This window comes from Vitis vinifera, chromosome 18 (genome assembly GCF_030704535.1).
Source record: "Vitis vinifera cultivar Pinot Noir 40024 chromosome 18, ASM3070453v1".
In the NCBI taxonomy this organism is placed as follows: Eukaryota; Viridiplantae; Streptophyta; class Magnoliopsida; order Vitales; family Vitaceae; genus Vitis; species Vitis vinifera.
The window spans coordinates 3587877-3601572 of NC_081822.1; the positions used below are offsets into that span (position 1 = coordinate 3587877).

The 13696-nt window shown below is 38.7% G+C and overlaps 1 protein-coding gene across 1 annotated transcript; it reads right to left on the reverse strand.

The window, feature by feature from the left end:
- Window positions 1-5286: 5286 nt before the first annotated feature.
- On the reverse strand, window positions 5287-9268 carry LOC100264320 (nitrate reductase [NADH]-like). The gene is given in 4 exon segments (NM_001281120.1): window positions 5287-6618; window positions 6881-7113; window positions 7974-8114; window positions 8245-9268. Coding segments are annotated over 4 exon segments (2730 nt in total).
- Between the last annotated feature and the right edge of the window lie 4428 nt (window positions 9269-13696).

Consider the following 13696-nt stretch of genomic DNA (forward strand, 5'->3'; position numbering starts at 1 on the left):
CCAATGCACCCTCCATGTCAAATCCTGCAAGTATTCATCTTTCAAACGAAAGATGAGGTTGAGGCTCTTGCTTTGAACTGCAATCGTAATTTGCCTGTTATCAATTTCAAGCTGCTTGAAATATAGATTAACACAAACGAACATATTTATAGTAATTATTTTCTGCCAAGGAGGCATGGGATGCCTGCTAACTAGGACAGTGATCTGTAAAATCGCCTGGCCTGGCCCAAGCCCAAAAACTTGAGCTTCGAGTGAGCTCCAGAGGACTTCTCAGGCTGGGGAAATAATTTCGGACTGACCTCCCAAATTTAAGGTCCGAAGCTCAGCTCAGCTCATGGGCCTCAGATTTGGGCCTTCGGGCTCATTATTAAGTGGGCCTTTGGGCCTAAATAGAAATCTGACCTCTATTTTTAAAATTTTAAGTTTTATTTAAATATCATTTCTCTCACACACAACTTATCCCCACCACCAATCCAATAATTCCATGAACTTGCCGTGGTTCTAAGGGTGGAATGGCAAAACGTTAGTTTCGGAATTGGAAAGCAGGAAAGTGAGAACTCTCCTCTTAATCTGACATTACAGATGTGATGGGCTTTGTGAATGATTGCAAAAATTTGGGGCTGATCCTCATAAAATTCAACCGATTACATAAATACAAGTCACAAGTTGCGTCTAGACATTGGTGGGCGCAGCAGCGCATAATGTCAATACCTAATGCATGAAAGATGCAGCCCACTGGGATTTTTCTTATCATGTCATTGTTAAGTTTAATATTATCAAGTGGCCATAGTCAAAAGGATAGGAGAGCCCAATCTCATGCATTGTTGACAAAAATAAGGACTCTTTACATACATTTGATATCTCAAAATATCAATAAGAGTAGTGTTTGGTTTTTGTAACAATAAATCTTTTATTCCTATTCTCATTGTCATCTTGAATCCCAAATTTAATAGACCGCCGGCTTTCTCTCTGGGTTTCTCATGCACTTGGCAATTCTTCTTCTCAAAGCCATAAGACAGCAAGCTTTACAGGTGTGTACATGAAAATTTTCAATCCTTTTTACATACAGCCAATCACTATTTACAAACCATGTCAGCAACACCTGATCATTCAGGTCCCAGCCAACCATGAACTATTGAAAAGATCAAAAGGGGAATCATTCAAAAGAGAAAGTGACGTGACGTGACTTGACAAAGAAAATTAATTAAACTAAGACTTGGGTGAAATTGAAAGCCAATCAAAACTCTGTGCCGCAACTTCGAACATATATTTTCACTCTCCCCAAACGACAAATTCATAGTGGTCGTTCAAGATATTTACACCCAGCAGTCACTTTCAAAGATCCAAAATATCAACCATCAAGCAGCTGCCCTTTCCAGGATGGACAGCATTCTCATCGTGCCATGCAACAGTAGCGCCCATTGGCCGCACCTCGCCATCAAGACTCAAGAGCCGAGCCACCAATATTACACCTACTGTTTGCCATCCGTCACACATGCCCCCTTTGTGTCATTTTATTATACTTAAATTCTCCTAATTTGCCCGCTATTAACTTAATCCAATTTAATTTTTATACGCTGCAATAGTTAATTAAATAATTCAATAGTTGCCCACAGCTGCTTGTCGTCGCTACAGGACATGGTGAGTGGTGGAGACATTGAGCAGGTTGAATATACTTTTTATAACCCAATGTTTTTGGAGCCATTTCCAAGTTGTATGGACTCAAATTGTTGTGTAATTTAACGAGGATACCCCACCAACTAACATGCCACTTAATTTTGCTTTGATTATTTTTATTATTTTATTTTAATAATAGGAATTCACGAGTACTGACGTGTGTGTATATTAAAATTTTTGAGATTTGCTTTTTTGAAGAATCTTTGGGCCTATTAATTATGTCCGCTGGTTCATAGAATCCTGAAGATGCTTCAATATCAAGGGAAGGTGCATTTAGAAGTCTTAAAAAATTTATAGTATATATTTCTTTTTGCTGAAAAGCAATGGCCAATAATATTTGAGGTTTTCCATTTTGCGTGGGCATGTGTGAGTGACCATGTCCAACTGAATTGCCGAAGTCTAAAGCAAACATAGGAAAGTCATTGGAGTTGGTCGTTCTAATTAATGAATAAAGTTTCACCAGAATATTCGACCTTGTTTTCAGGGAAATTAATAAAAGTATAAAAATAAACATAAAAACCAACGAAGATGAACCCCAGTAGGTTGTTCCTACAGTGGTCAAAAAGAGGGTGCCATGTGAATATAAATAAGGCACGCATATGGATAAAGTGATATCATCTAGGATCCTGGTGAGATTGATTTGCTATAAGATTGTTTAATTGTCCTCAGGTGGGTACCAGCATGATAAGATTCCTCTGGCTTCATAATAAATTGTAATTTAATTTATATTTTATGAGGTGAGAAATGAATAAGGACAAGAGCAAGAGAGGACTTGAGAGAAAGAGAGGCAAAGAGGGCGGCCTTTCCATGCCCTCAAACAACAAGAGGACCAGTGGGTGTCGGGGGGTCAATTCCTTAAGCTTGCTTTCGCTCACCGGAAAGGTGCGGCCTTTCGTACGCGGCGGTTTCAGCTTCCTCTGTAAATTCCAATAGTACGGTACTGTTTCCACCAATTGCTAAAATTGAAGCTTTGATTTGGTCTCTTTGACAGCGACCATTATGCTAGTACCAGGACGCAAAACTTCTCAAAATAAGAAAACGTTACATAGGGTTTGGTTTTTTTCTCCTCATCCTTTTGGCCTTTTCTTTTATCTTATTATTATTATTATTGTTATTATTGCCTTGTCATAATCATATGGGAAGAAGTGAATTAATGAAAGAGCTATTATTTTTTCCAGTTGTGTGTGCATATTGCATACGCATGCATGCAGATATTTACAGGTGTCCAGAGACTGAATTAGGATGTGGTAGGAGAAGAAGGTTGGGTAGTAGCCTTTTAGGCACTTTTGATTGGGAAAGGGCATTAGTATTTAGTAATGAATCTATTGATGTATCTTACAAGACAGCAGCATGACCAGCTCCACACCATAACACTGGCACTTTTGCTCCCAAAACTGCAGCATGGTGCCTTTCCCCGAGCCCAAAAGTGATGATGTTACGTAAACGAATACTACAGCTGTATCCCCAATGTCCGCAGTAGCCCCTTGCATCACCATCCGCAGCGTCTCACCTGGCTGAGGTGCCCCATCTGGAAGTTGAAACCACCAGATGGGGCTCAAGTGTGGGGTTTAGTTGAGTTGGCTAGAAAAGCGGTATGTTAAGTTAAAAAGCTATTATAAGATAGTGGTGGAACCCAAGGGCAAAAAGAGAAGTCACATCCCAATTCAGTAAACCAAGCGTGCCCCAACCATAATTGGGTTTTGATTGCACCTCTTTTTATCATCATTCCACGCTATGAAGGGCAGTGTATTTTTAAGATTTATCTTTTCTGGCATTTGCTTCTTGAACAATGTCATTCCACATGATGCACGCAAATTTTCCCTAAGCTTATGTATACTAAAATTTGCAGCACATGGTTAGACGGTTAACTTGATAAATGATAAACTTATCATTATGATTATAATGATCCTTGATGTTTCAATAGCATCATGATGCATGCATGCCTTGGAGCATAAAGTTTTTTTATAGGAGAGGCTGAAGATTTATAATTGAGAATATTAAGATATTTAATGTATTTTAGTGACAAACTATACATAATGAAATTAGATATGTTAGATGTCTTGATAAGTCAAACATGACTTCTGACCCCAACAAGTTTATTAATTAATTATGGATATGACCTTTCATCAAATATGGTTATGTGGGTTAGTACGTTCATAACACGAAAATAATTGTTTGATTCAAACTTATTAAGATTCGTATAATTTGCAAGTCATATCGTCACATCATGTTACCTGTAATAGTAGTTTTTATGATAATATGATAAGTATCATCGATGTCATAGTAATAACTTTAAAAATTGGAATTTTCAAACAACAACATGACATAACACTTTTCCTAATAATAAGCATGATTAAGGATATCACACTCAATGAATAATCGATATTTATCAATCACATACAAACACATACTGTATTACTAAAGACTTGTCGAACACTTTCTACATATGGTACAAATTAGAAGTGTAGTTCAATATGTTTTGGTATAGAGTGCAAAATTTGATTGGCTTTTGACAACACTCCCAACTTTATCCACATGGACCTTAAATCCTATGGCCATCTTTACCAGCACTAGAATGCATGCGTTCGAAAAATTATATATGACCAGATTATAACCATGCACAACCAAATTTATGATATAGAGTTTAGTTATTTAGCAACCTAATAAATGACTCAAACAAACTCATCATTACACAACAGCTATAAAAATGTGGGAATTTTAACTGACAACCTAATAACCAAAATTTCACATGTTTTAGTATTTGTTAATTAGCCAATTATCTATGATCCCATACACTAACTCTAAAGTAAGCAAAGCATGGTTGGTCTATTAAATTTCGCTTACTTTTAAGTTTGATCAATAATTGACATATGTTGTCCTACTAGAGGCCAATGAAGCACCTTCTCTTGTACCAAGTAGAAATATCAATGCGTAACGTTTGGAGTTAGAAATATGCTCCTCCATGATCAGCTTGTACTTTTAAGTGTAATTCTTTCGAGGTTTTCGCCACAAGGGACCGATGAAGAGCTTATTGAATCGACACAGCATTATCCGGACTGAAAGGGACTAGATAATAAATGGTGCCATGTGTCACAGTCGGTGACCCATCACCTGTCATTAATTTATTTTCTATCGTATAAAAGGTGGGGACGTACGTCATATGCCTCTAACAAGTAAACTTTGGGAAATGAGGGTAACTGCGAGGGCAGATCAGTTGATCTACGATGGGTGTGCTAAATACTGCTCAAACTGCGTAGGCATGTGAGAAATTAAGTTTCCCCTGTGAAGAAGAGGACAAAGAACAGCAAAATCCGATTGAACAAGATTTTTCTCTCTTCCAATGAAATAATAATGATGAACGCTACATCATCATGATAGATGAACTATACAATACAAGGACTGCAGGTCTCTTTAGAGAAGGGGCGCGAAAAAGTGGGGAGAGAGAGAATCTAAACCTCCTTTTGACCAATTTTCTTTGTTCTTTTATTTTTTTCATAGGAAGAAAGAAAGAAATACACGAGCTGACCAAGACGACGCTAGGAGAGAAGAAGAACTAGTATTTACAACCTGGAATTCCGTCTCTTTAAGGACCCCTTACTGCTCCATCATTCAGAACACCAGCAAAGAATTCTTAATATCATAGCCCAACTTTTCCAAATTGGGTTGCACTGCAAACTGAATCATCGGCGGTGGCCCACAAGCCAGAGCCAAAGTATCACCGGAAGCAGATGGGATGTGCTCCCTCAGAATACTCTCTGTGATGAAACCCAAACTGTATTTCCAACCCTTCCTTATGCTTTCTCCCACCACATACCACACCTTCAACCTCTCATGCTTTTCAGCCCAAGCATCAAGCTCCTCCCATAGCAATATATCATCTTCAGTGCGATTCGCATACACCACATACATCTCAGTGTCATCCTCTGGATCCTTCAACACAGCTTGAATAATCTGATAGATAGGCGTGATTCCACTGCCGCCTGCTATCATGGCCAGCTTCTTGGCAAACTTGGGTTTGCCATGCACAAGAAAGTTACCACGCCCAGTATATTCTATGTGACCCAGTGGACCCTTCACGTCCAGCGTGGCCCCCAACGGAAGCGAATCCAAGTACTGCGACATGAGGCCACCATTAGGGAATTTAGGGTGTACACCCTTGAAGTAAATCTTAACCACAAGCTCGAAGAAGCCCACTTCATCAATGTTGCTAGTCGGGGTGTAGGCTCGCATGCACAGCTTACCATCAATGGCAGCACAAAGGAATATGTGCTTTCCTACGGGTAATCCCAAAACTTGATCTTCAGACGGCAATGCAAATCGAAAACGACGTACGTCATGTGAGATGGAATCCTTGGAGACGAGCTTGCATGGGATTTTCTCACGAGGAACGAGTGCAACGCTTCTCAATGGGGTAACTTCCTTGATAGGAGCAAGGTGAGTCAAGTTGGAGGCCCCATGTACCGAGGTGTTGGGAGATGATGCAGAGGAGTCGGAGGTGTAACCAGTGGTCATCAACTCACCAATTCGATAGTCCTCGAGAAGCTTTTTGGCTTTATCAGAGTGTATGGCGTCGAACTCCTCAGTGCAGTCGGTGCCAGCATTGATGAGGATGCTGTCGGTACCGCCAGGGTGGTCTTTGAGGAAGCGGGTGCAATCGTAGACGTGGCCGTGGACGACGATCCATGTGGAGTCGGCTGAGTTGTGTTTTTTGACCTCGGACATGGAGTACATTTTGGAGGAGGTGTTCATGAAAGGAGATGAGACACTCTTCTTCAGAGTTGAGTTGGCATCAGAGGATTGGACAAGGTGCTTTTCACGAGCCATCCATCCTCCGGATTGGTTTCCTGGAAGAGTTGGATGCTCGAATACGATTCCAATCTCTCCCCTGTGACGCTTGCACACATTTGTTTTTACTCTGAACCAGCAGTTGTTCATCATTCCCTGCATAATTCCATTATTATTTCCCTAATCAGAAACGACAAAATGGAAATTATAGGAAAATCACGTCATAAACGCACGCCTCTCATGTTTGCAACTATGACCCCCAACAGATTATTGGGCCACAACGGCACTGGACTGCGACAAACACGAATGGGCCTGGGCCTAACCCACGGGAGGTTGGGACCAAACAATTACCTCTACAGACATAAGGAAGAGGACACGCGTCAAAATGTGATTGAAGGGAGACAGGGATAGAACATACCATGACGTTCCAGATGAGCTTCTCGGGCTGGGTGTTGAGGGTCTCATCCCAGGCTCGAACTGCAATCTCTTTGGCACCAATGAGATCCAGCACCTCCACCTCCAGTGACCAGAAGCACCAGCACCAGTACTTGCCGTATTTGTTGGGCTTCTCTGGGTGGTCCAGTCTGCACACTTGCCACGTTTCTCCTCCGTCCATCGTCACCTCCACACGTGTCACTTTCTTCCCACCTCCTAATTTTTACAAGACATCCCATCAATCACGTTAATCACTTAATCGCTTTGGGCCTTCACCCCATAGAATGTATATGCATGTAACAATTCTACAGAACACTTGATTATTAGGGAACTTCTGCCTAAGCTCTTACCCCACCACTAAGACTTAGGAATAAGAAAGAGAATCTTGTAGTCGTACCTCCCTAAGTTCAGATTTTATATCCTACATTATTATGCTTTATGTAGCTGTAGACTATTCCTAACAGGACCCACTCCTTGTGATAAAATACTTGAAGATACTTCTAGTAAACTGGAGATTCCTGGAAGACAAGATTAAAAATAGGTGGGGGAGAGTCCCCATCACATACGCAACCATGTCTACCTTCCATGTTCTGTGGAAGAGGGAAATTTCAAAAAGTCACTGCCCCCCATTATTTTAATAAGAAGGTGCATCAAACAACAACAATTGCATATGACTGTAACATGGTAGGTGAGTCTTTTTCTCCCCCTCTTTCTTAATACTTGTTAATCCTTGTTACGCTAGAGTAACAAAGTTGTAATCGTCATTAAATTAAGAATAAAAGGTATATGTGAAGGAACTAAATGAATAAAAAATTAACGGAAGGCATCGAGTCAGTTTTGATGTCTGGGTCATATGAAGGAGATTACCCTATGAGAACTTCAAGGAACATAAATCCATGGAATTGCCTTATTGGACGTGAAAATAGGAAAGAGAACAGTTTTCTATGGTATGAGGACATATAATAATAGGCGATAATCTGAAATCTGAATGACTGCCCCCAACCCCAAGTACCCACGAGTCCATGACATAATCCACAGTAAAAGAATAAAACCAAAAGATTCCATTAACGACTCACCAGAGTATGCGTAGCCCTTCAACGTGTAGGGCCTCTGAGTCGTCCAGGAGTTGATGGGTAAGATTTCTTCGTGGCATGGTGTAGTGATGACGGAGTTAATGTTCAGCTCATTAATGATGTACTCCGGCTTATACCACCAAGCTGCTCCATGTCAACCAAAATAGTAACATTACCTCAGATCCTCATCTTCGCCCATTTATAAAACCAAAAACAAAATATAGAGAGTCATGTCTATTAATAGGGGGGTGGGGGGATGTGGGGCGCAGTGTACCTTCGGCGTTTGCTAGCTCGGCGTCGACGTGTGAAGGGAGGACTCTGTTGTCCTTGTAATGGTAATAACTGTCAGATTCTTGGGTGGTTACGATGATTCGTTTGAGCCATTTTACCATACGGCCCCCAATGAACCCTGGAATGATCATCCTCACTGGGAACCCATGATCTGGTAATAATCGTTCACCGTTCTGCATGTAAGCCAATATGATATCTCGCGACGGATCCATCGCTATTTCATTTTTAATGCTGGTTCCGTACTTGGAGCCGCCTCCACCTGGTAGATCTTCCGCGCCTTCGAAACACACATTCAGTCCCCCTTGCTTACGGCTCATGATGCCGCACCGTTTCAGAACATCGCGTAAGCGTACGCCTCGCCAGACCGAAGTGGACACCCCGGCTGCCCCCCAGTTGAAGCCAATCGTTTGCTTTACCATGTTCTGCTCTTTCCGACGGTTACCGGCGCAGACCAGTGTGACTGGAAACTCCCGAGTGGGGAACTCGTTCACGAGTTGGTCCATGGTGAATCTTGCGGGTCGCTTGACGAGTCCAGATACCTCCACGGTCCAGTTGTCCCAGGAGCCCTTGGGGACCGCACCGTGGTTGCGAACGTAGTGGAGAGGGACGGGCGTGATGAAGCCATGGTGCATGAGTCGGTTCAGTGGCGCCTCCGAGTTGAAGGGGTGTTTCCCTGTGAGACGGACCATGGAAGGGTTGCGCTGGATCCAATTATCCGCAGTTCCTTCGTCTCGTGAGTCCAAGACGGACGGCTCTAATTCACTGTTACCCTTGCGAACCAAATCTTTCCAATCGGGTTCATTTTCGTCGTCACTGGAGGAATCATCCTCCACTGCTGCAACGGATTTCTTGGGACGAGTGAATTCAGAGTTGGAGGGGAAGTTGCAACCACCGCCACGAACTGGCGAATCGGAACGGTGGTTGGAACCAGTTTTGAAGGAGCGAACAACGCCGTTGAGTGAGGATTCCAGCCGAGAGAACTGGCGATTATCAACGGATGCCGCCATTGAGGACAGAGAAAAAAAGTAAACAAAATCTTCTTCAGATTTCTCAGGACCAGACTAGGTTGTTAGTCTTCTCTCAGCCTTGTTCTGCTGAGAAGAAAATGAGGGGCAGGGATGGACTGAATATATAGGGTCGTAAGGCGGAAATGTGTCTTGTGTGGAGGAGTGGGATCCACATAACTGGACGGCTAAGGTTAAATGGCTGGTGACCTAGGTGAGTGTGATGGATAGAACGAGCCGGCTGGGCAGTGGAGCCATGGCTCTAGTTGCCGCTCTCGGTTTGGGAATTTCGGAGGCTCTGGGTTTTGGCTACACCCACACAAACGTATCGTCGAATCCCAAACCCTAATAAATATCCACCACTTAATATTTTTTATTACTCCACTAAATGCCACTTTTATTCAATAACCATTTCCATATTTTTTTTCTTTCTTCCCCCGAAACGACCATTTCACTTTTCAACCGACATGAGTGGCTTTTAGGAAAACATAAATTCCTAATAACCATTTAATATATTTTGTACACATTTTTATTTTTGTAATATTAAAGATTTTAAAGTTTTGTTATTAAAAAAAAAAACCTTTTTAAAGCTAACTTTCTAATAACTAGAAAAATTATAATATTTAAATAATAAAATAATCGTCAATGTTTCCCAAAAAATAAAAGCTCGCACAAATACTTCAATTGGCAACGAACATTACGAAATATATTCCTAGTATTTATAATGTTGAATTTAAATCTTATCATTAATAATACCATAAATTTATCCGATATTAATTATTACCAAAAGCGTCATCATGTTAAGGTCTAAGTCTCAAAACTTTTCTCTCCCTTTTAATGTTTTTTTAATCATTTTCATTTTTTAACTTTTAAATCACACTTTTAAATCTTTTATTTTTATTTTTTTCTTTACTTTCCTCACTTTTTTTATTATTCCATATTATATTTTTTTTTCTTTTTTTTTTCTTTCTTTCCTATAATTCCACATCTTACTTTTACATGCACATAATAAGTTTGTTCTCTTTTATAAAATATGAATATTTAATTTATAATTATTATGTTTCTTTATTTTCCATCTTGGTTGGCCCATTTCTTTGTATTTCTATGTTATATTATTTTCCATTTTTACTTTTATACTTTATTTCAAAGACGGTTTTTTTTTTCTCATTTTTAAAATTTTTCCAACTATTTAATTTTTTATAATTCCACGTGTTACTTAAATTCATCCATTAAATTATAAATAACTGAACAATTAAAATTTTAATTGTTAACACAACTAAACTCCAATAAAAGAATAGGAAATTAAAATCTCCATAGGAATGACCTTTAACTTCTAAATTTAATGTAGCATTGAATTTCATGCTTAGAAATTATATTTTAGAAATGACTCAAAAATCTTAATTAAATAAAAATCTCATCTTGTATTATGTCCGAGAAAAATTATGGTTTTCCACTTCTCATATATATATATATATATATATATATATTCTAATCACATGCATTTTTCAAGAATAGTTTTTTGTTCTTAAAAAAATAAAAATAAAAACTATTTTTTATTTTTGTTTTTAAGAAAGGAAAATAAAATATTTTTAAATAATATCTTTTAATTGTTTTTTAAGTATTATCTTAGAAAATAAATATACAAGTATGTAAAATTATTAAAAATAGATCAATGGATATAAAAATTATTTTTAAAAATATTAAAAAATAGATTAAAAAGATTTCAAGATTCCAAATAAACTTTTGTTTTACAAAATATTATAGAATAATTTTTAAAAAATTGTTATCAAAAACTATTTTTTAAAATTTCGAAAGAATTATCAAACAAAACCTTATAATTTGATCTTTAACTTACAACCCAATTTCAATTTTATAATTTTAACTTACAAACCATAATAAGGAACCAAAATTCTCTGCATTGTGAATATTAATTCATTATATGAAATAGGATCACAATTAATAAAAATATTAATTCAAAAAGTTTTATAAATTATTTTACATTCTTCTATAGCCTCAAAATCCTTTTAAGTGCCACTACTTCAATAAAAATACCACTCATGTAATAGTCTTTGACTAAAAAGCTCTTAAGAAAATTAAAAATATGACTTATTTTCTCCATAAACAAATCAACCATTTTTCCCTTAGATTATACCAACATTTTCAGATTACTTGGTCAATAGAGAGTCAAAATGGATGCATTGACTTTGTTGAATGGAAGGACCATCCAAATAACATCAACCACAAGAATACAATGATAATATAATTTTAGAGCCCACAGTTTCATCATACGGAGAGGGGGAAATGATTTGAGAAATTAGAAGAGAGATTTTTTGGGAAGTAGAGGCTAGTGTGGTAAGAGTGCAGGAGAGAGTAATGGAGGTAGGGCCAAGGGTTTATTAGAGTGCATTAATAGTTTGATTGTTTAGTATTGAGATTCCCAAATTGGACACAAAAATGATGTGGGTTTAAAATAAAAGGTGGGGAGGGTCAAGGGTGGAAATGGAAGGGTGGAGCTGAATGAAGACTGAGTCAAGCCGAAGAAAAATGGTAGGGAGGGAAAATGAGGGGCGCGATTGGAAATTGGAGAAGTGGCGCATGGGAGGTCGAATGGCCAGTGGGAAAGGACATGGGACGTGGTTTCTGAACCATGCAAAAGAGAGAGAGAGAGATAGAAAGAGAAGTATTGGTTAGGGTATTCCCCACCAGAAACCAAGGTGACTCATCCTTCACCAAAAGGCCAATGCCTCCTTACCCCCACCCTCTTCTACTAGCCGCCCCCAGTTGGAAATTGTGACCCCTTTTTTATTTCTCCATTTTTTTGTTACCACCATCCACACGCCTCTCTCTTTCTCTCTCATATTTTCATATATGCATATGCCCAGACAAAAAGTTTTGTCAAAGCTGAATTGCGTCCGTAGATTGAGGGCAACTACACGGGCCTTTTCTATCTAATTAAAATAGGGACAACTGGACCTAGTACGAATGCTCCACACCCTCACATTGTGTGACTGCGATGTGGGTGATTTCAGTCAAAAAAGATGATCTTATTATGAAAAAGGAAGTCTTTAAGATAATATTCCCATAGATAGCAGGATTTATTTGGCCCAGATCGTCCTCTTTTGTTTGTTTTGAGCCTGTGGTTTCCAACTTGTAAGTTGCAACACAAGAGGATAAGGTGCTTGTTGATACCTATGGACACGCTCCTCTACACAGATTCATTTGCTTCCTCCTGTGGCACCAGAATTTTTGCCCATTTCTCTCTATATACAGAGAGAGACAGAGAAAAAAAATGTTCACCACTCCTCCCCCCTGTCACTCTCCTCCTCCATGCTTTCAACAGCTTTGCTGTAATGCCATATATCCTGGGAGGATCTACTGTATATGGCTCTCTCTCTCTCTCTCTCTCTCTCTCTCTCTCTATATATATATATATATATATATATATGTATGTATATATGAGGAAACAGATTAAATCATACTGAAATGAAACCAGTATTATCACATCTAAACTTAGAGATAAAAGGGAAAAAAGAAACAAAGCAAAGAAAGATTCTACTATATGCAGTGGCCAAAAAATGTAAGATTATAAAAACGTGCGCATGAAAATGTCAAAAAGCAGCCAGCAAAGCAAGCTCAAAGAGTCCAAGGTTTCAAAGAAAAACAACCTTGGAACAGTGTACTAAGTTTTTGGGTGGTGTCCCAGCACTAAATTAGTGGCATAAATACCTTTTTGAAAACACCATACTTTGGATCATGAAACAAGCCGAAAGGTTCTTTGTATCAGAAACTGGAACAGCGTGCTTCTATGGGAAAAAAAACATTTATTTTCTAAGAAGTAATCATAAGAACTAAATTGAACCCAAGGCCATAGGGAATGAATGAATGAATGAATGAGGCACACGGTCATGTAAATCTAAAGATGTGTTATAGTACTGAATCATCATGAACAATACAAGAAAAGAGGATTATGGAAGTCCTCTTCTTTCTTCTTTCGTTTTTTTTGTTTCAAACCCAAGTTTAGAAGGTGAATGTTATTAATAAGGAAGAAGCAAATAGCAAACTAATGACTGTAAACAGGAAAAAAATTGTCATTTTATTGACTTTTGGGTGTGATGTCCTGTAAAGGGTGAAGTGAGGTGACTAGCACTGCAATTGTCAAAGTTACTCTTAATTGGCATTTCAATTTCGCTTTCTTCAACCAACGCAATTGCCTTCTGATTGTTCATCATTTTGGTTTTTTTTTTTTATTCAATATGTCATTCTGTCAACTTTTTTGAAGGAAGATAGTTGGTCCTTGGATGATTAATCTAAAGGAGACTGGGCTTCGAAAATCTCATTTTGGATTGGGCCTGAGCTTCATTTAAGGACCTTGAAATGGGCCGTCCAACCATTTAAAGGGAAAATTCCCTTATTCTTCTCCATTCTGTCCAA